Below are 23,586 nucleotides of genomic sequence, written 5' to 3'. Positions count from 1 at the left end.
GGGGTAGAGGGCCAAGTAGTTGTCTTCCCTCCCCTTGTGCACCCCAAGGTCCACTCTATTCATGAGTGCCATCAAATCATTAATCCCCGGCGCATTGGGGATTGTCGGTTGGAAAGTGGTATGTGGAAAGGGGTAAGGTGGGATAGGGACGTAGGAAGGTGGGCGCATTTGTATGCCCGGCCCTCCGCGAGGTGGTTGACGGCGTGGCTCTTCCTCTCGGGGGATCTTCAAAAATTTGGATATCAAGGAGGTAGCTTGGCGGGGGAGAGTATGGACTCAATCTTGGGTCAATGCCCGGTATTTTCCATCCTTCAAGGATCATAGAAGAGCAACCCTTGGTGAACCATTCCACACTCCCATCTTCAGTGTAAGTGCACCATCGATGACTATGGAAGATGGTGTGCTCATCAATCAAAGTCCTCCCTTCAAGAGGAATATAGGTACCTCGGGCATTGAACCCGGGGCAAAGTTGCTTAGCCAAAATTGTAATTAGACCTCCCATCACGAAGGTCTTAAGTGGAGAAGTCCCTTGGGCAAAGTCATGGAACCTAGTGAGTATCTCAAGTGGCGTATTGAAGTTATAACGCCTCACCGCTCGAACATTTAAATGAGACTCAAGAAAGGTCAAGTCTAGGAGGGTACACCGATCTTGCTCGTACCTCCCATTGATGCATCCGGCAACAAAGCGTTCGGTGAATCGGATCACCGGGTGTTGAATGGCAAAAGTATAGCAACGCTTTATGTTGCCAAAGTCCCTCCCGGAGATTGCTTTCCAAAGGAGATCCACATTAAAATTGTCTGGCTTTTCGGTATAGTTGGTGGGTATCTCAAGACCGAAAACATAGGCAAACTCCTCAAGAGAGAGGGAGTGGTCTCGGTTGCACAACCTAAACTCCATCCCTAAATTGTTGCGGGAATCCGCCACAATGTTGAGGCTACTCAAGAACTCAAGCGTGAGACTAAGGTAAGTCTCCTCATGAGCATGGAAGAAGTCCCCAATGCCAAGGCCATTGAAGAATGCCTCGGTAGGGTACCTTATTTGAAGGATGTCCAACACCCTAGTATCAACAAATTGAGTAGGCTCAAATTTCTTACCTAGAAGCTTGACGAAAGTCTCGCGTTGGTCGTCGGAAGTAAAGATCACCTCTTGGAAGTTGTGGAGCTGCTCAATACCTCCCCTCATTATCACTTCTCGTGGTGTTGAAGAAGTGGATCCCTTGCGCTTCTTTCCGATCGAATCAAACAATTTCTTGGCTTTTCCCTTGGAACTCATGTTGGTAATGTGATGTGGGTGTTTTGAGGATTGAAGATGATTTTGATGAGGTTTTGAGGATTTAGGAGAGTGTTTTAGGGTTTGGTGAGATGAGGAAATGAGGGAGAAAGGGGGTGTTTTTATAGAAAAAGAAGGGAAATCCGAACGGATAGGGTTGGGCTGAACCGATTTTATCCGTATGAATAGTGCGATCCGAGCGGATTTGTCACGGGACGGGCGGATCCTTGTTGGGCAAGACGGCGTCTTCTATAGAATCCGCACGGATTCTTCGACGAGAAAATTTCGTTGTTGGGAAGCGGGAAGAAGACGGACGGATCTCTTGTAAGACGCCTTGCGGATTCAACGGACGGGCGGATCCTTAAAAATCCGCACGGATTACCGTATAATAAAATCTTGCTTCTGGACGACATTTGGGACGGGCGTCCCGCAAAGAATACGGACGGATCTCCTGGGACGGGCGGATTTCTTTGAATCCGCTCGGATTCTTCATCAGTTCAGTTTTTTTTTTTTTTTTCTTTTCCGTGGGTCCAGGACGGGCGGATTTTCTTGAATACGCTCGTCTCTGCTTCTTTCTTCTTCTTCTTTCTTCTTTCGTGAAATAGTAAACCCCTTTGCATTGATTTTCTCTCTCTCCTTATCTTTTTCTGAAGCTTGCTCAAAAATCATGTAAGATGACTCTCTCTCTCCTCTCTTTTATGCAAGAAATTAAATACAAATGCAAATGTACAAAATAAAAGAGTTCAAGAAATATCTTACAAATGGTGGTTTGAGATAGGACTCCACCAAACTAGTTCAAATAGTAGAGATTCTTGTTGTTGTCCATGTTGCTTAATGCTCTCAATAACCGGTCAAAGGCTTGAGCACAATCCTCAAATAAGCATGAATAAGGTTTGAACCATTTCAAAATGAAGCTTGGCCAAGGGAGCTTGTCATCCATTCTCTTTTTCACCTTACCCTTAGCACTTGAGTCTTTGCAATGCTTCAAACCAAGAAGCCCATGATTCTTATCAACATAAGGTATGAAGTGTGGCTTATTTTCATCCGGAGATTTCAACTCACCACCTTCTTTTTCAATTTTGGTGACGGTGATAGCATTTTGGTTTTTCAATCCTTCCAAGGTGGAAGGAGAATCCTTATGGCATTGATGACGGGGTACCTTAGGAGTTGAGATTGTGGGTGCCAAATCTTCACAAGTAGCCTCACGAGCAATTTTCTCTTTGAGCTTTTTCACCAAATAACTCTTGTAAGACACTTTGGCTTTTTGAAGAAGATCTAACATATCCTCTTCAATGATCATTGGCTCCATGATAGGTGCCAAGTTGTCTTCGTGAAGGGTAAAGGAAGGACGTTCTTCTTCATGATAGGGTATCTCAAATGTCTCAAGGATAGGCTCCTCAAGCAAGGTGATATTACGAATTCCTCCTCTAGGTTCACCATCATTGTTGCTATCTTCACGTAAATCATGAATGGGGGCTTCATCTAGCTCTTTTTCCAACACCTCAATGTTCACATCAAAGGACACACCCTCATACTCACAAAGATTAAGAGCATTTGGTTTACTCAACCTCATGTCTTCCTCATCAAACACAACACTCTCATAGTCACAAGAGCTCAAGGAACTTGGCTCTTCCCACTTCTCATCATTCATGCCAAAGGTCACTACTTCAAACTCGCATTTATGCTCAATATCCAAAGAACGGTTGTGAGTAATTGTTTGGAATTCCTTTAATTGGGCAATTTGAACTTCCAACTCCTCACCATGAGTAACAATGCCTTGAAGAACAATGTCCTCTTTCCGGCTCTCTTCTAGCATTTGTTTGAAGAAGTTTTGTTGATCTCCCATCATTCGGAGAATCATGTTTTGAATGGGTTCATCTCTTTGTTGTGGGTAAGTGTGAAAGTGGTTGTATTGTGGCAATTGAAGTTTATTGTGAAATGGGTATTGGGTGGGTGTTTGTTGATATTGGGTGTGGTAATTTTGGTGAGAAAAATTGGGGTAGTGGTTAGGATTTTCGTTGTACAAATAATAAGGTAGGTTTGTGTTGACTTGCTCCTCAAACTCCCCATACCCATAATCATACTTAAAAGATCCACCACATACTCCATATGTCAAGTCTTGAGTCATCATTACTTAAGACAAAGAGATAACTACAAACAATGGAAACTACACAAAAACGGTAAGAACAATCCTTGAGGAACAAGTTCCTCAAGGTGAAAGCACAATTAAAATAGACAAACAAGTAAGAACTTAATCACATAGCACCGTCCCCGGCAACGGCGCCATTTTGATGTGGAGTGTCGTCGGGGCTCTCAATCAAACACAATTTATAATACTCAACAAACAACTAGTTAGCGGTAAGTCGAGGTCGATCCATGGGACGGTGTGCTTTGGGTTCTAAGTCTATCTATCTCAATTTATGCTAGTGTCACGATTTGTTTGGGTTTGTAGTTGTGTCTAGACTAATGCAAACAATAAGGTAAAACAAGCAATAAAAGAAGGATGTAAACAATTGATTAAAAGTGCTAGGATATCATGGGGTCATGGGGGATTCATGATGTTGATCATACAAACATGTTTACAAGGTTGCAAGCAATTAATGTTGTGGAGGGACCGAGTTGGGTTATATCTTACGGTTCTTAGGAAGGGTTGGGTCCCGGAGCCGAATCGATTAGATTGTACAACACCTACAAGTCGACTTACTTTCCTCCTAATCAACTTCTATGCATGGTCTTAACAAGACTCGAGTTGGGTTATGTCTTACAAGTCAAGTTGAAGAGATAGTAGATGATAATAAATGCAAGGATTCATAGGCTTAGCATTTCATCAAACATAACATGTGCATAAAGTTGACATCACAACAAGCAAGCAATTTAATCATGTGAACATATTAGATTAAGCATGAATCAATCCCATGTTGGTTTCCCCTAATTACCCATTAATCCTAGCTAAAGAAACTACTCACTCATTATCATGGGAAACATGTCATTAATGGTGTCAATCATCATAACAAGTATAAACATGATAATAGAATGAAGAAATAAACAATAAAGATTAAAGAGTAAAGGAATTATACCAACTTGAGGTGATCCAAATAATAATGCAAAGAATAATAGAAGAAACTTGATGATTGATGGAAGGTTGTCAATCTCCCAAAAATAACCCAATAATCTTCAATTACCCAATAATAAACTTGAACAATAATTATGGAAAGATTAATGTGTAATTTGTGGAAAGATTAAAGAGTAATCTTATTCTAATCTACTCCTAATCTAATCTAAGGAAGGATTTTCTACCCTAAAAACTTGTAATAAAACTTGATGATTTGATTATTACAAATGGGGTATTTATAGTGGAAATTAGGGAGGATGCATTAGGGTTAACTAAGGCTAAAATAGTAATTACACTTTTTAGATTGAGCAGGGAGAAGCCGGTATTTTTCGGAGGAAGGGAGTCTTTCTTGAAAGCTTGGAGAAGATGAAACCGTGCTGAGAAGAAATCCGTGCGAGTTTGGGAGTTGGGACGGCCGGAATTGGTCAAAGGGATCCGAGCGGATCAGGGAGCAAGACGGGCGGATTGAGGTGGGGCAATCCGAGCGGATCAGAGAGCAAGACGCTCGGATTGTTCAGCGGAGACGGGTGGATTGAGGTACAATCCGCTCGGATTGTTCTTCAGTCGTGGTCCTTCTTCTCTTCTTCACTTCTTTGCTCATTTCCATTCTATTCTTGCGAGATTGGTCTTTAGTCTTTGCTTCTTCTTCATACTAGTCCATCTATTATCGTCAAGTAGCTCCTAAATGTGCACGAAAGATGGGAATTCCCGCCTTATTATCTTCTTTTCTACAAAACACATGAAATGCGATAGAAGAGCAAATAGGAAGGTTTTGACGGATAAAATGGCCAAAGAATGTTATAATAGTATGCAAAATAGGCTCAATTAGGGGACTAAATGTGCGCTAAATATGGTCACATCAGTTGGGTATCTACGGGTTTATAGGTCCGGACTATTTTAATAGCGTTAATCTTATTCTTGCTACCAGTTCCTTGAACATTTCATACCATGAACGTAATATGGGGTAGGTTAGGTGACAAATGCGGCATTCTTGTACTCATAAGATCAGGTACGTAACTAAGAGAAGATAGATAAGCTCTACTTACAAGCTTTAGAGAAGATTATCAATGCTCCATGGTATCGACAACTCCATCGATAGATTCAAGGGATTGCTCTTTGCTAATTCGTTTTTGACGTCCATTATCGGACATTCTGATATCATCACCCCCAAATAGGAAGCAACCATCTCCGGCCAAGTCGAGATTATCACTTGCTTTGTCGGAGGTATCACTTCGATCTAGGGGTTTTGCGGAAGGCATCAAAGCTGAGGTAAGGGACGGTCAAGATAGGAGAAGTACGGGTGAGGATTCATCAGTGCGAGTTATTGCACGTTCTTGTATCGGTTATGTAAGATCGATAGATGAGGAAGGATTCTTAATCGGTAAATCGCCATTGGTAGAGTGTTTTGGAGTGACCGGGATAGTGGAAATATCTTTTAGAGCTTGGGTAGGAATATTAGAATTATTCAGTTTAGTATTAGGCAAGATATTAGGTTGGATGATATTATCTTTTTTAACATATTTTGTGGAATTTTTGGTATAAGTAGATTGTGAAATAAGATTATTAGTACGTTTATTCAAAAGTGCAATTTTCTACTTGATTTTGGGAAGTTGAGCGATATTGAGTGGGGTCGAGACCGCACTAATAACGGAAGGATTAGATACTATAGACGTAACTCGTAGAGTCGTAGGATTTTCGGAGGATTCTATATTTTTTTTTGATAGAATATCAAATCTTGATGTCGTATCTCTCGAAAGTTGACCAAAATTGAAAATCGAACCTTCCTTACCCGGATATGGAATTTGCGCCCCAGAGGATGCCTCAGGTTTTCTTCGTGGAGGTTTTTTTTACCACAATCCAATCACCAAAATCATCTTTCTCCTCAGGACGGAGGCCAGCTTCAATCGAATTGTCACCGTGATGAGCTCGATCATCTCCTAGTGCTTGTATTGGACTATCCATACCCGTACTAGTTTCCTTAGTTCCATTCTTTGCGCACTCTTCAATCGAATGGTCTCGCCTGCCGCACTTTAAGCATATCATTTTAAGACCTTCATATTGGATGCAATAAACTTTGTCATATAGTCTAAACTTCGACAATGGCGGCTTAGAGATATCCACTTCGACACTCAGTTGAGTGAGTTGACCCGTTTGTGCAGTGGAGACGTGTTGTTGACTATTTGAATAACTTCACCAATTTTTGAACCAATCTACTTTAGAAAAGCCTCATTGAAGTACTCAACGGGTAGATTCTTTATGCGAACCGAAGTTGTTTGCTAACTTTGTTGATCTAACATACGAGTATAATATTGTTAAAAATTCATTGAAAAAACCAAATAACAAGGACATAAAAACTAAGATGATTTCTTTAATTAAATACAAAATAAGTTTTTACCATAACTTTTAAGATTATTCTATTAAGAGTAGTACATACATAAATATTTATTTATTTTAATTTATATTTTTTTGTTTATTTATATTGACATTATATATTATGTCTCACATTATATTACTGTGAAATAGTGTTGTGAAAGACTTGCTATTAAAGAAATATTAAACTTCTATTAAATTTTAAAACAAGAATTCAATTGAATTATTAGAATATCTTCTCGTGATTGGTATAGTTTCTTGTTTTAGCCTATTAGGTTTGGCAACATACGCGTATCACGGACGGCCCACGACCTGTGCAATTCGGTTCTCTGCACAGGGGAACAAAAATAAAAAGGCCCAATTGGCCATTACATTGTTTAATTTAAAAAAAATGTACTCAAAGACGACACATTGTAACCACTACTACAGATACAGGCTATAACAACGGTCAAAAACCGTTGTTATATAAAAAGCGGACGTTGTTAAAGCGTCCGTTGTTAAAGGTTGTAACAACGGTTGGTTTATCTAAGAAACCCGTTGTGAAAACTATTAACAACGGTTAAAAACCGTTGTCGTTACGAGACATTCGTTGTGGAAAGTGTGACTAATTTTTGGTGGGAAAGTTATAACAACGGTTACAATAGAAAAAACCGTTGTTATAACTAAAGACAACGGGTTTTTTTTTTTAAATAACCGTTGTTGTCGATTTTAAAAAAAAAATTATATATTACTAGATGCATGCATTATTACTGCCCCTTTATGCTTCCGATGCATAATATGCATTATTACTGCCAAATCCCTGCATATGAAAGGTCACAATATATGGAATGAGAAGGGTTATAAGATTTGGCACAACTTCCTAAACATATTAATTAAAAAACAACTCAAACGACATATTACTAAGTATAAATTCATGCATTATCTCAATAACCATTCCATTATATCACTATCTCCACCCTAAACTCCAAGCCCTAAATCTTTAAAACCTAATAAACTCCAAACTTCCTTCAACAATGAATGATACCGTTAAGTAATACATGCATTATGACCGAGTACAACAAGAGTTTCATCCGACGGTTCTTTGGAAATCGAGAGGAGGTACAGGAGCTACCTTAAGGAAGCTCGGATCGCACTCAAGGACGCCAAAAAAATGGCTTGTTAAAGCCGCGGATAATGCGATTATATGACGATATAGCATCTCATGGAACGAAACCTCCAAATAGCAAAGGAGGAGAGGATGAATATCATAGAAGAGAATGCATCCCTATATGAACATCTAAGAATTGTATTTTTAGCAACGAAATAAGTTTATATGTATATATATATATATATATATATATATATATATATATATATATATATATATATCAATTAATTAAGTTTATGCATTCCTCTCCATCATCTTTTTCTTTGTTTTATTTTATTTAATTTGTTTTACTAATAAACGCAGAAAAACTAATTAAGCGAATAATAATTAGAGAAAGAACAAGAATGATCGAGAAAAACACATGCAAATAAAATAATTAGAGAAAGAACAATAATGACGGAGATGACAAAACCTAAAACCATAAAGCGATAGATATTTACCTGATAATTAGAGAAAGAAAGAAACGATGACAACAACAGTGACGGAGATGATAAAGCGACGATGAGAAAGAGACGATGAAAAGAGTGTGGTTGTGTGTTTGTGTTTGTGGCTGTAGCTGATCTGTGTTTGTGTGGTATATATTGTGGAAAGTATTGACAACGGTTTTTACACATAAACCCGTTGTCATTAGAGAATATATTAACAACGGGTTCTTAGAAAACCGTTGTTAAAAAGTATTAACAACGGGTTTTAATATAACCGTTGTAATTACTTTTCACTAATTTTGCGCCAAATTATTAACAACGGTTATAATGTATTACAGAGTAAACTGTTGTTATTAGTTTTTATAATTACAACGGTTGTGCAAGTTTGACCCGTTGTTAAAACCAATAACAACGGTTAACAACATATAACCGTTGTAATTAAGTTTAGTAAAATTTGCGCCATCTATTCTACAATGTCTTATGGTGATTTTCGTGAATAAGCGTTGTTAAAGGGCCGTTGTGGTTGCCTGGATTTGTAGTAGTGAACGCTACTCCACCTTCTCCTTTTACTGCTTTCCATCGATAAACAAAAAAAAAATTACTCTATTAATTTTTCCCCAAATCCCCAAAATAATTAAAAACTAGAAAATCAAACTTTATTCTCTTAATTAATTTATCATCTTGTCCTCTCTTGATTCAATATTCATCTTTAATTGATTGTCATGGTAAGATTTTCTTTTCTTAATTAACTATCATTGTTTTTTCAGTCTACTGTTTTCATTGCTTCTTTATTGTAAATATATTTGGTTTTCTAACTTTCTTTAGTTAATTGTAATGTTTATGCTCATTGTTTTTATTTAGGTTACAAAATTTAAAGATTGAAGGCTTGCAAACTTGCTGTGATTGTCAATTGCGATTTGTGCCTCCAAATATTCCGGGTGAATTTCTTAATGCTTATTTGCTGATTTGTTTCGGTATTCTGCTGTTTTTAAATCGTCAATCATGTCTTCTAGACTTAGGAAACATGAATCCGGGTATGAAAAGCGAAAAAAAGGAAAAGGATTGAAGAATTGAATCAATCTCAAAAATGGGCTCTTGATAAATTTTTTTTGAATCCATCTCATAGTACCCCTTTAAATGAGACGACTGGTTGTGATGAGAATTTTGATAATCCCAACCCCTTTGTTGAAGAAGATATCATAGAGGAAAACTATGAAAACAACGATGTTCAAAGTGATGGTGGTAATACTGGTAATCATGTTGTAAGTGATAGTGAAACTGAAAAGGCTACCGATTATATGGAAAAATTTGGATTTGATATATTTGACCCTAGAAATTGGGATGCTCTAGATTCTAAGATGGTTGATGTTATAGTCGAGGAAGGCCTTAAAAGGGATATGACTATTGATCAAGGTCCGAAGGATGATTTAAATAGATTTTTCTCATCCACTTCTTATAATAAACTTTTACCAAATGGAGAAAAATGTGACAAAGATTGGCTTGTTTATTCAAAGGAACTTGATAGAGTCTTTTGTTTTTGTTGTAAGGTTTTTAGTAAAGGTTGTGCAAGAAGAGGTAGATTAGCTATGGAAGGTTTCGATAGTTTGGTACATCTTAGTGGTAGGCTTAAAGAACATGAATCAAGTTTACAGCATATTCAAAATATGACCACATGGTATGATTTGCGTCTGAGACTTCGGAATAATCAAACAATTGATAGTATAAATCAATCTCAAATTAAAAAGGAAAAGGAGCACTGGAATCAAGTTTTATTGAGAATAATTTCAATTGTGAAGTTTCTTGCTAAGGTTAATTTAGCATTTTGAGGTCACAAGGAGCGTTTGTACGAGGGTAGTAATGGAAACCTTTTGGGTTTAATAGAAATGTTAGCTGAGTTTGATCCTATTGTTCAAGAGCATGTTCGAAGAATCACAAATCATGATACTCATGTTCACTATCTTGGTCACAGAATCCAAAATGAATTAATCCTTTTGCTTGCCTCTCAAATTAAATCTGAAATCGTAAGAAAAGTAAAACAAGCAAAGTATTTCTCTGTGATACTTGATTGTACTCCTGATAGCAACCATCAAGAACTAATGACTATGATATTAAGATATGTTGATGTTTCTTCAAAAATATGTTACCATCGAGGAATCGTTTATGGGATTTTTGAATGTTGATGATACAACAGGTCAGGGCCTTTTTGATGTTCTTCAGGTTGAACTAAAAAATATGGGTCTTTACATAGATGATGTAAGGGGCAAGGTTATGATAATGGCTCAAATATGAAAGGGAAGCACCAAGGAGTTCAAAAGAAATTGATAAATATAAATCCCCGAGCTTTTATATGTCTTGTGGTTGTCATAGTCTTAATTTGAAACCTGTGGTAAAGCTAGAGACTTTTTTGGAATTATTCAACGCATATATTATTTGCGAATTCAATAAAAGATGGAAGATTTTACAGAATAATGTAAAAAAGTTAACTCTTAAACCATTATCAGTCACTCGTTGGGAGAGTCGTATTGAAAGCGTAAAGGCTATAAGATTCCAAATTGGGGACCTACGAGAAGCTTTGCTTGATGTAGCCGAAAAAGATAATGATTCCAAAATAAGGAGTGAGCAAAATCTCTTGCAGTGAATGAACTTGGTGATTTTGCGTTTTTAGTGACAATAATTATTTAGTATGAAATGTTGTATCATGTTAATTTGGTGAGCAAGAGTTTGCAATCGAAGGATGTGTTTATAGATGTTGCAATTAAAGAGATGAAGGGTTTAGTTACTTTCTTTGAGGAATTTCGAGAAACTGGCCTTGAGAACGCTATTGAAGAAGCTAAAAAGATTGCTCTTGAAATAAATATCAACCCTGTATTTCCTCAAAGACGAGTAATTCGAAGAAAAAGACAATTTGATGAAAATCAAAATATGACCCACCAGTGGTTACTAATCAATGTGCTGAGGAATCCTTCATGGTTAATTATTTTTTATTCATTGTTGATCAAGTCATTACTTCATTAAAATGGAGGTTTGAAAAATATAAAGAGTTTGAGAATGTCTTTGGCTTCTTATTTACTTCTGAAAGACTTCTTTCCATGGAATACACGCGCTTAAAATTATGTTGCATTGGTTTTGAAGATGCCCATAAGAAAGATGAACAAGCTGACCTTAATGGAACTGATTTATACATGGAGTTAAAGTTTTTAAGGGAGATCTTGCCTAAGGAGAAATTGGGAGCGGTTGAGGTGTTAAACTTCTTGAAGAATTTTAGTTGTTTCCTAATTTGATTATTTCATATAGAATCATGCTCACTATTCCAGTAACTGTTGCAAGTGTGTTAAGAAGCTTTTCGAAACTTAGATTGTTTAAATCTTATTTGCGAACTACAATGTCACAAGAAAGGCTCAATGGTTTGGCGTTGATTGCGATTGAGAATGATATTTTAGAACGATTGGAATATAAAGATATAATTAATGTGTTTGCTTCTCAAAACGCAAGGATGCCGGCTATATTCAAGCTAGATTAATTTTATTGTCCATTTATATTTAATGTTTTGCCAAAAAAACAATCATTTTGTATTTATTCTATTAGAAAATGTGAGTTTTTTATATATATATTTTTATATCTTGGGACCTCCGTCTTACATTTTGAACAGGGCCACCAAAAATTACCGGCCGCCCCTGACGAGTATCTTGCAAGAGCAAGTAATCGTGGAAGCATAGTTTAATGTTAACCCGAACAGGGTTAAAGCTACAAAAGCCTTGGTAGATAGTGAGATGCCATAAAATATTCCATGTATTAATTTGGTTTGACCTTTTTGACGAAGGTGTGTACGTAGCTTAAAATTTTCACAAATTCTCATTTGCGACGTCATATCCATCGTAAGCTTGCGACAGGTCAAGTAATATCCATGTAATGTAGAAAAGACAAAAGCAGAATAACTATGGAATAGCAATCTATTTTGTTTATCTACCCATATAAATAGTATATTAGTACTTAACTCTTCTCAAACTTGTGACGAATATACTCGTTACAAGAAAAATTTGTTGTAAAAATTTCTGTAGGCAGGCATAGTAAATCTGTCATAAGATCAAGTAACTTTTATTTTATTCCCTTCCGTCTTAAAAGATAGACAAGATGTCTCCGTCAAGTGAGGTGTGCTTCAAACTTATGGAATTTGTGTATGATTTTCATTTATTTTTTTGCAAAGGAGATGTGTTCATAGCGTCATTAATACGGAGTACATTTTACAGCCAGTCTTGTTATAGATGGATATATTTGTCTATAGCTAAAGACGGGTCAAATACCTTGAAAGTGGTAACATTTTTATTTTATTATGTCTAAACATTTTATACTCCCTTTTATTCTATATTTTTTCCCTATTTACTTATTCGGTTATTCGAGTTTTTTACCTTATTCTTTTTTGGGATGATTTGTGTGGTCGAAATTCACTTTCTTATTTCTTGTACAAAAAGAAAAGGAGAAGAAAATATACAATAGAAGGAAGTATAAGATTTTCTAATAAATAAAATTATCTCGTATACTTGAGGATTGATTAGGTAGCAAAAGATCTTTGCAAAAAGAGAGGAGAGTGAAAAGCATTCATAAGATCGCCAAATAAATAATCAACAGTCAACACTATACCCTTCTTCTAGACCTGTACTCGGGCCGGGTTAGAGCCGGGTCGGGCTGGCCACGGGGCGAGCCGAGTTCTCCTGGTTAAACCCGGGCCAAGCCAGGGGGAAGGGACGGGCTTGACCGGCCTGGGATATACTTGACCCGGGCAAGGACCTGAGGCGGGCTAAGGGCGGGCCGAGCTGGCGGGCCTTACCATTTTATTTTTTTATTTTTTATTTTTGCTAAAATGGCGGGCCAAGGCCAGACCGGGCTGGAATTTCAGGACCCGGGCCAAGCCAGGATTAACGGCGGGCTATGGCCGGGCCGGGATGAGTCCAAGTTGCATAAAATAACGGGCCAAGGCGGGTCGGGTCCGTGCCGGGCCGGGTCAGCACGTGCTGATGGTCAGCTCTACCTTCTTCTCTCTAAAAAAAACCTAGCCTCCATCAATCAAATCTGAGGTTTCCATCGATCATTGATTGATGGTAAGCCCCTCAAATAGTTTAATTTATCAATTACTAGTATAAAATATTATGAATTAATCAATAAAAGTCTCCCTTTTGATGAGATCTGTTTTTCCGTCTCTATTTTCAGAGTTTTTCCAGTCCTTGTCTTTCTAGGGTTTAGTATTATTATTGGAATTATAGATAAGAGTGGTTTGTTGATGATTCATCATACGACTCTACAATGGATATGCGTTATTCGTCAGCGATCTATGGTGCCAGTAGCAGGTAAATGTTCTCCATCAATGAATCAAACGAAAGATCCCCTTAAAAGTTACATGAAGAGAGCGATATAAGGACGACCGAATTGTCATATCATGTTTTGAGATCCGTAGTTTTGGAGAAATTTGTCCTTTGGTTTCTATTAGAATTGTTTTCGGTTATACCTATCTTTTGTAAGTGCCGTTTGGCGTTTTATTAATGAATTGATCTTTTCCTTCAAAAAAAAGAGAGGAGAGTGGAACAATCAGAATGTTACATCACTAGTTTAGATCCCGCGAAATAAATGCGCGGTATTTATAGAGTTCTTATTTTTGTATTACTTAATCATGCTAAATTAGCACCTCATTAATTTTTCATATTTCAAGTCACTATATTTTTATATGAGGAAAAAAAATTGAACTGTAAAATTATTCAAGAAAACTGAGTAAAATTGAACTATAAAATAATAGTGGTATCTCATTAATTTTTCATTTTCCTCGTTATTGTATTTTGTTTCGAGCAAAAAAAAATTAAAACTGAAAATTAATCCATGAGAATTGAGTAATGTGTTTAAATGTATTGCTAATGCGCGGTATTTTTTTAAAAAGTATTTTTTATACCACACTGCTAATGATTCCAATTTATAAATTCTTTCAATGTTTTTGTTATGAAAGTAATCAAAACGTACGATTTGTACTTTAATTAAAATATTACAGTTTAGTGTTTAGTTAAAATTATATAAATTGATGAAAAGAATTATATAATGAAATACATTATAATTATTAATTTTCTTATTTAGTGAATACAACTAAATTATCAATAACTTTTTTATTTAAAAAGATGTTTTTTGAATGGAAAATTTACGTATTTACCTATTCTTTTAGTAAATAGGAGATTACATGTATTATCTCTTGATTGTTGGACGACATGCAACTTCTACCCATTCTGCCGGCGTTTAGTAATTTGTTTCCAAATTTGATAGAAATTGTAAGACTTCATAATATGAACGACCACTTTGTTGGATCATGCAACAAAGTACAAAGTAACTTTATATTTGCACTTTAATTAGTTGTTGGATCGACTCCATAATCTTATTAGACTATAAAGTATAAACACAGAATCCTAATTTGAAACATTATTATTTGTAAATACTCCCTCAGTATCAGATCAATGGTAACACTTATCTAATATAGTCGTATCATAGCCATGGTAATATTCCTTATTTGGCCCACAATATTACCAAATTATCTTTATACCCATTTGATATTTACATAAAATGTCACTACATACCCCACCTATCAACTCACAATTAAACCCACAATTACATACCCCACCTATTTTCTTCCCTTTTTACCCCTTCTTTTACCCTCTTTTCTTAAAAACCCCACTTTTTACCACGTTACCATTTGTATGGTACAGAGGGAGTATATAAAGTAGGGATGTCAATTTCACCCACATCTGATCAAAACACGATCCACCTGACTCTAAAAGATGGATGAAAACCAAACTTAAATGGATGACGGATGGATAATATATAGTTTTAATTAATCTCATGCATGCAAATATGCAATACTCATTTAAATTTGTACCTCCTCCATCCAGTCAATAGTTTACTGTAGAACTTAGTTAATTATTGTATTGAGGCTAATAAGGAGTGTACTATAAATACACGCATTGTGCATTTGACAATAATAAGATCATCACTTTATTTACTCTTGTTTCTCTCACTAAAAATAACTACGCCTCTTTATAACAAACTTACTCTGTTTTCCTAACTCAATGTAATGGGGATCATAGTTCCATATTTAAACTTGCCTTATTTCTCTCTCACAAAATAAAGTAAGTGTAAATTATTCACCGAACGATAATGATATTACTAGGTCGCTAAATATTAGAATTAACTATCAAATTAACAATTTATGAGTCAAACTATACTCTAGATTACTCTAATGGATAAAGCAATATAGTGCAAGTAAGGGTCGATCCCAAGAGAAGGGCATTTAAACTAAAAACTTGAATTGTAAACTATTGACCACTAAGAAAGACTCTACTTCAAATTAAGACTCTAATGGCAAGTTTATAGAGACACAATGGTTATTAACAATGACCAACAAGTAGATGAACATAGATCAAAGAGGGGGTTTGAGTTGATTGGTAACATGAAAGTAAGGTAAATTTGCAATCTTTTCTAGCAAAGCAATATAACAAACACTTGGTGAGCAAGAAAATTCAATATTAAAGAGAATTTGGTGTAACTTCCTCTTAGTAACCAACAATTAGTAAAGCTTGACCCTTTTTACTCTCTCAAAATTATCTACCCAATAATACCATCTCAAGATGTTGATACATGCAAATTAAACCATCTACACATACCCTTAAAACTTAGACAACAAATCATTAAACCATGAAAAGAGACTAAGCATGAGCATTAAGAGTTTAACCAAAAGATGGAGCTAAGATCAATTTCTCATAAGATTAAACCATACAAATGAGAAAAATACATAAACTTTCCTATTTGTCATATGAGTCCTTTAAACCAAATCAACATACAACAAACTTGCTTCAAACAATCCTAGATAGATTAAACCATTTCTCTAGAATTTGCAATAGTTGAACAACAATAAGCATGGATGGCCAACCCAAACATAAACATCATTCAACATAAGGAATTAAACACAATGAAAGGATATTAGATAAATTAAGAGAGATTAGAGGGTCTTACAATACCAAAGTTGGAAACTTTGAATGAAATTACACCAAGTAAAGAAGGATTTAGCCTTCCATAGTCTTGTTACAACCCACAAATTGAAGAAAGATTAACATTCAATGTCAAAAGATTTCAAATTTCTTCCTAAAATACCAAGTTTTCTTAACATAAAAGTTTTTGAGATTATTGCCTAACAAGATGAGCTTTAGGTCCTTAATACATGAACTATATATAGGGCTGCACCCCCATCTAGGTTAAACACGGATTTGGGCTTCAATCAAAATGATTAAGGACAGTAGATCAATTCCACAAGGCCGAGGAGTGTTGGAGCTAGTGTCCTCCACAGTTAGTGTGATAACGTGTATAAATCTCTTATAGGTTCACATGGTATATTTAGTATTTTATCAGTTGATTAACTTTTACTAATAACGGTTGGCTTGCTAGAAGTTTGACGTTATTATCATACTGATGGCGGTGATCAACTGGTCCCTAAAAGTCACACCTAAAGGATGTGTTTGAGAGATGTGATTATATGAAAATATAATCACATTGATGCCTTATATGACTAGAAGGTTAGTCCATGTATTCGACTAAAAGGTTAGTTAATGTGATGATGAGTCGATTATTTAATACAATTAAATAATATCAAATTTGAGACAATTAATTGTTAATTAAGTAAATTGAATATAAACTGTTATATTTAGTTAATGTATATAATGTTAGCTTAAACGAATTAAGATGTTAATTCGTAATTAAACGTAAACGGTTATATTTAATTAGCAAATTATAAATATGCGATATTTATAGTTAATGTATATATTATACGAAATTGTCATAATAAATGATGGCAGACCGATATTAATAAATCGACTACAAACTGTTGTGTGTGGACTTATTAATACGTGATGACATAAATGACAATTGATAATTATACACATTTTATACAATATAATAACAACCTAAAATAAGAAGATTTTCTCCTTATTTTGGTTGTTACACGGTTTAAGGAAAGAAAAGAAGAAAAAAATCTTCCCCTCTTTTTCTTCCTTTTTGGACGGTTAAATAGCAGAAGGGGAGGATCATTTTCTGACTTGATTTTTGACCCAATACTCTCTTCACTCAAAACCCTAAAAATTATTAGTAATTAGGGTTCTCTTTCTAGCAAGAAAAAAGGTATTTCTCGGAGCATCTTGGGTGCAACGATTAGGAGAATATCGATCTCGATATTTGTTCTTAGGCCAAATTGCTAGGACCGGAGGTTAATTCTAATCTCTATTCTTTTGTTTATGCAATTTCGTTTATGACTCGTAATTTCATATTTCATAATTTCGTTATAATCCGAATTTTCTTGATGAAATATACCGATATTTTCTACAAGTGGTACCAGAGCATAGGCCACGAAATTATTTTATATGATTTTCATAAATGGATTCAAACAAAAAAAAACAAAAAAATCGGCCGTGTCAATTTTTTTTTTGCCGAGAGGTTTTTTTTTTTTTTTTTGGTGCCTTGTTTCCATTTTGATTTATTGATATTGTTGTTTTAATATGTTAAGATGATAATATGATAAATTTGTAGATGTTTTGATTTAATAAGAATTAAATTGAAATGGAAATGGAAATTGTTTTTGATTGATGATGTTCATTTGTTTTTGCTATATAGTTTTGGCATATATGGTGTTAAATTGTTGTTTAAGAATCATGATTCATTAATTTAATAATGTTCAAATCAATTGTGATGAATCAAATATTCAGATAATCGATTTAATCATAATTTAGATATTCATTTTAAGAGGTTAAATTGAATCATCTAGGTTGGATCTATGTTTAAATTAAACATTGATGATTATGCCAATCTTGTTATAGTAGCAACATTAAACAAATTTGTTCACATCAAAAGGGGTTGTTTTCGAAAATGCCGAGAGCAATAAAAAATAAATAAAAAATAAAAAACTGTTTTTCGATATTAGGGTTGAATGCCGAGAGCCATAAATTTTTTTTTTTTTTGTATTTTGGCCAATAATTATTATACATTATATCTATAATGTATGATTGTTTGTTGTGAAAAAGTTCACAAATTTTAGATACCCAATTATTTTAAAGTGGTTTAAAATGATGTTAGATTAATTCATATTACAAGTTAATGTGTATTAAGATTGGAATTATTGTGAGTAATTGAGGAATTGTCACATAATTTTGATCATTTTAAAATAGGTGGTTTGGATAAATTACTCTACATAATTAAGGAATTATGTCTTGAATGATTAATTTATAGTTGATGCATTTTATTTAGTTGTATGTATTGTTGAATGGTTTACTTACGTATTTTTGCAATCGGTTGTAATTTTGTATTACCTAGTGTGGCCTTAGTTGATTATGTTTTCGTAATGATGGAAACATAATCTTGATGTAATTTTGAGATCTCGAATCTCCTTTGGTTTTCTTTAGTATTATGTTTTTGAAATTAGAATGTAAATAGGTTTATTTTGTAATTTTTAATTGTAATTTTGAGAAGACTAAAGATGGAGATTGGATTGCTCACTCCCGCTACATGGACTAAGATGGAACAACAAGACAAGCTTCTCGGTTCCTAGTAAGGATTCCAAAGTTGTATTTATGTTCATTTTGGTAGATAGGCCTCACTAGGACTTTATTTTTGTTTTACGTTTTTCCATTCTTGTTGCTTTTCTTCGCATGATAGTTAGTGCATCATATTCCGCCTAAACCAAACCACCTACTTATATGCATGAAAATTGACTCATATAGTTTGAATGTTAGTTATCATGGACATAGAGATGTCACACTTTTTAAGCCATCATCTTAGTTTATTCATTCTCGCATGCTAGATATTAGTTCACTTAAAATGTATTAAAATAAAGTTGATGAGATCTTCCTCTAAAACTAAAATTGAGACTAGTCTTTATAGGCCAAACAACTGTGAATCCCTTCTTCGTCGGTAGGCATATAGGACCTTACTCTCCATATGACCCCTTCTACGTTGGGTAAGTAGTTTGTGTTGACTTATTTTACCTCAACATTATAATCCGAAGAGTTTCTCGAGATTATGATGGACTATAGATAGAATTTACAGAAATTTATCAACCAAGAATTCTAAAAGTAGAATTAGCCAAGAGGTTGGCTTATCAATTTACAGATAATTGAGTCTTGGGATCATTTATATAATTCTTGAGGGAAGTCAATTGTATAAATGCTTAAGTCTTCGCATTATAACAGTTTTGCATTAGACTTAAATCATAACGATGAGTATGCTTATTATGTTTTTCTTCTTCTTTTTCGCAGTGTAGAATTCGTTTTATATTGATAATACTGCTTACAACAAATGGCTGGAAATAATGATATCCTTATGCCAAGTGCCACACTTGCACGCGAGTCCTGGCTCAAAACTTTCATGGACCACATGAATCAGTCCACACGACTGGAGAATTACGGGTCCAACTTTGCGGACTGGGAGGTATCATTACGGAATGCTGCCATTGCTGACGGTAAGCTCAAGTACTTGACTAAGCCAATACAGCCAAACCCATGCCCCAATGCAAGAGCTAAAGAGTCACTTGCTTAAAGTGACTTCGTCATGGAAGCGGGTGCGATAAAGAACGTACTCATTTTTGCAATGGAAACCAATTTGCAAAGACGCTTCATTGCCCAAGGTGCAAACAAGATTTTCACCACGATCACTAATGATTTCTCAAAAGCACCGAGAATCGTTACTTATGAGCATACCTGTCGCTTCTTTGAGGCGAAACTCCAGAAGGGCCAACCGGTTAGCTCAGACATTCTTGACATGATTGAGAATGTCGAGAAACAGGAGGCACTTGATTGCAAAATCAGTGAGAGCATAGTCATTGACCGTATGCTTCATTCACTTCATGATGGTTTTGCCCTTTTCAGGGCAAATTACTACATGAATGACATGAAGAAAAGTCCTCATGAGCTACACTCACTTCTCGTACAGACCGAGAAGGATATGAAATTGAGTGGGAGCATGAAGCAAGATGTTCTCATGATTTCAAACAAGAATAAGGGTAAGGGCAAAGCTCACGGTGACCTAACTGTAGGAAAGCCAAAGTTTAAGAAGTCAGGAAACGGTAAGAGTGGGCCTGGTGAGATTAGTGGCTCACAAGGCAAGGAAAAGAGCAAGGGCGGTAACGTTGAGTGCCACCATTGTCACAAGACTGGGCATTGGAGGAGAAACTGTCCCGTGTACCGTGAGGACATAAAAGCAGGCCGCGTCACTCCTGTTGGTATGTCATCTTATATCCATATGATTGAGATTAACCATGCAAGTTTCGGAACTTAGGTACTTGATACTGGTTGTGGTTCTCATCTGTGTAATCATTTGCAGGGCCTAAAAAACATCACACCCCTCGTAAAGGGTGATGTGGACCTACGAGTCGGGAATGGAGCAAGAGTTGTTGCAGTCTCAATGGGAACATACGTAATCCAGCTCCCGAGTGGTTTTGAGTTATATTTATATAACTGTTACTATGTACCCAGTTTATCTAAGAATATTATTTCTGTTTCCGTACTTGATAAAGACGGTTTTTCATTTTCAATAAAGGACAATAGCTATATTTTCTCTTTTAATGAAATGGTTTATGGCAAAGCAGTTTCCATGAATGGAATTTATATCTTAGATCAAACCACAAATATATTACATGTGAATAATAAGAAATTAAAGGTTGGTGACAAAGATCAAACTTATCTATGGCATTGTCGAATGGGACACATAAATGAAAAACGTGTAAAGAAACTCATTGAGAATGGGACTATCTCCACATTTGATTTCTCATCATTTGGCACGTGTGAATCATGTCTTATCGGCAAAATGACTCGAATTTCCTTCAAAGGTGTTGGAATGCGCGCTAATGACCTATTAGGACTCATACATACTGATGTATGTGGACCTATGTCAATCACCGCAAGAGACGGCTATAGATATTTTATCACTTTCACGGATGATTTGAGTAGATACGGATATGTCTACTTAATGAAGCATAAAAGTGAGTCTTTTGAAAAATTCAAGGAATACCAGAATAAGGTTGAGAACCAACTGGGAAGAAAGGTTAAAGCACTCCGTTTAGATTGTGGTGGCGAATATCTTTCAAATGAGTTTGATCAACACCTTAAAGACTGTGGAATAGTTTTACAGTTAACTCCACCTGGAACACCTCAATTAAATGGTGTGTCCGAACGGAGAAATCGAACACTACTTGATATGGTTCGATCCATGATGAGTCACACGGTAGTACGATTCATTATGGGGTTTTGCTCTTTTGTCACCGCTCTTATACTTAAATCAAGTCCGCCTAAAGTCAAGCGACAAGACTCCGTATGAGTTATGGAAGGGAACGGTCCCTAACTTGTCCTTTATTCGGGTTTGGGGCTGCGAGGCTTATGTCAAGTGGAGACACGAGGATAAGCTCGACCCGCGATCGGTCAAGACATACTTTATTGGTTATCCAAAAGGAATGTTTGGTCATTACTTCTATTCGCCTACCGAACATCGAGTTTTTGTTGCGGCTAGTGCAAAGTTCTGAGAGAAATAGTTTCTCGAGAACAAGTCAAGTAATAGAACCTTCGAGCTGTCGGAGATTCAAGAACTAACAACCGAGGAACAGATGGAGGAAGATGTTCCTTCAACTTATGATACGGTTAATATTCCTCAGGAACCTAGGAGGTCGGGTAGAGTCTCTAATCCTCCAGACATATACATTGGTATGGTCGAGGAAAATGACGTTTTGCTCCTAGAGAGTAATGAACCCGCTACCTATAAAGATGCCATGACCTGTTCCGACTCTAAGCTATGGCTTGAAGCCATGCAATCCGAGATGGACTCCATGTATGAGAATGACGTATGGGATCTTGTTGATTTACCTAACAAGGTACGACCTCTTTAGTGCAAATGGCTTTACAAAATAAAGCATTCTGTAGAAGGGCAACCAGATACCTATAAGGCACGACTAGTGGCAAAAGGATTCACCCAAGTGCACGGATTGCATTATGATGAAATCTTTGCACCCGTAGTCATGCGGCGTTCCATTCGGATAATCTTAGCGATTGCCGCTTTTCATGACTATGAAATTTGGCAGATGGATGTTAAAACCGCCTTCTTAAACGGTTATTTGGAGGAGGAATTGTACATGGTACAACCCGAAGGTTTCATAGATCCTGAAAATCCTAAGAAAGTATGCAAGCTTAAACGTTCCATTTATGGACTTAAGCAAGCTTCTCGGAGTTGGAATCATCGTTTCGACCAGGTGATAAAAGAGTATGGTTTCACTCGATCGGTCGAGGAACCATGCTTATATGTCAAGTCGAGTGGGAGCAAGATTGTTTTCTTGATATTGTATGTCGATGACATACTCTTGATTGGGAATGACATTCCTCTCTTATCTTCGGTAAAAGGATGGTTGAAGAACCATTTCCAGATGAAAGATCTGGGTGAGGCACAACGCATATTGGGAATCCGTATCTACCGATATAGATCACGACGGATGTTATCACTGAGTCAGGAGTCTTATTTAGATAAGATTCTTGAAAGGTTCAGCATGACCAACTCCAAGAAGGGGAACCTTCCAATGACTTCTGGGATGCATTTGAGCAAGTCTCAGTCACCCAAGACACCTGAAGGGGTTGAACGCATGAGTCGTGTTCCTTATGCATCAGCCATAACATCAATCATGTATGCCATGATATGCACACGTCCAGACGTGGCATATGCATTGAGTATGACGAGTCGGTACCAAGGCAGTCCAGGTGAAACACACTGGATGGCTGTTAAAAACATCCTTAAGTACCTACGGAGAACAAAGGATTGGGCATTGACTTATGCAGGAGATACTAAGCTATGTGCAATCGGTTACGCAGATGCTAGCTTCCAAACGGATCGAGATGATTCGAAATCTCGATCTGGATTCGTCTTTACTCTTAATGGTGCTGCGATCAGCTGGAAAAGTTCCAAACAGGAAGTTATAGCAGATTCTACTACTGAATCCGAGTACTATGCCACTTCAGAAGCAGAAAAGGAAGCTATATGGATGCGTCAATTCTTACAAGGACTAACCATAGTTCCTAGTTCGAATGACCCAATCACCATCTATTGTGACAATAGAGGTGTCATCTTCCAGGCCAAGGAGCCTAAGTCTAGCAACAAGTCTAGACATGTACATCGGAAGGCTCACCTGATCCGTGATTACGTGGAGCAAGAGGAGATAGTGATT

General features: G+C 36.2%; 2 protein-coding genes across 2 annotated transcripts; both read left to right on the top strand.

Moving 5' to 3' along the window:
• The first annotated feature begins 9,326 nt into the window (after window positions 1-9,326).
• On the top strand, window positions 9,327-10,150 carry LOC141651293 (uncharacterized). Its single transcript, XM_074459012.1, has 2 exons — window positions 9,327-9,358; window positions 9,451-10,150. The coding sequence occupies exons 1-2, from the start codon at window positions 9,327-9,329 to the stop codon at window positions 10,148-10,150; spliced, it is 732 nt and encodes a 243-aa protein (XP_074315113.1).
• An 862-nt stretch (window positions 10,151-11,012) lies between these two features.
• On the top strand, window positions 11,013-11,844 carry LOC141651292 (uncharacterized). The gene is made up of 3 exons (XM_074459010.1): window positions 11,013-11,260; window positions 11,347-11,517; window positions 11,619-11,844. Exons 1-3 carry the CDS (start codon window positions 11,013-11,015, stop codon window positions 11,842-11,844), a joined length of 645 nt encoding a protein of 214 aa, XP_074315111.1.
• Window positions 11,845-23,586: the final 11,742 nt, after the last annotated feature.

The sequence above is a fragment of the Silene latifolia genome, chromosome 4, assembly GCF_048544455.1.
Source record: "Silene latifolia isolate original U9 population chromosome 4, ASM4854445v1, whole genome shotgun sequence".
In the NCBI taxonomy this organism is placed as follows: domain Eukaryota; kingdom Viridiplantae; phylum Streptophyta; class Magnoliopsida; order Caryophyllales; family Caryophyllaceae; genus Silene; species Silene latifolia.
Note: the sequence above shows the minus strand (reverse complement) of the source record. Positions and strands in the feature narration are given on the sequence as shown.

Excerpts from the sequence above, each read along its gene's own strand:
- LOC141651293 (XM_074459012.1), top strand. The coding sequence starts at position 9,327 with ATGTCTTCTAGACTTAGGAAACATGAATCCGG. Across the intron at positions 9,359-9,450 it reads CTTAGGAAACATGAATCCGG|TACCCCTTTAAATGAGACGA; the intron begins GTATGAAAAGCG and ends TCCATCTCATAG.
- LOC141651292 (XM_074459010.1), top strand. The coding sequence starts at position 11,013 with ATGTTGTATCATGTTAATTTGGTGAGCAAGAGTTTGCAATCGAAGGAT. Across the intron at positions 11,261-11,346 it reads CAAAATATGACCCACCAGTG|GTTTGAAAAATATAAAGAGT; the intron begins GTTACTAATCAA and ends ATTAAAATGGAG. Across the intron at positions 11,518-11,618 it reads GATTTATACATGGAGTTAAA|AATCATGCTCACTATTCCAG; the intron begins GTTTTTAAGGGA and ends TATTTCATATAG.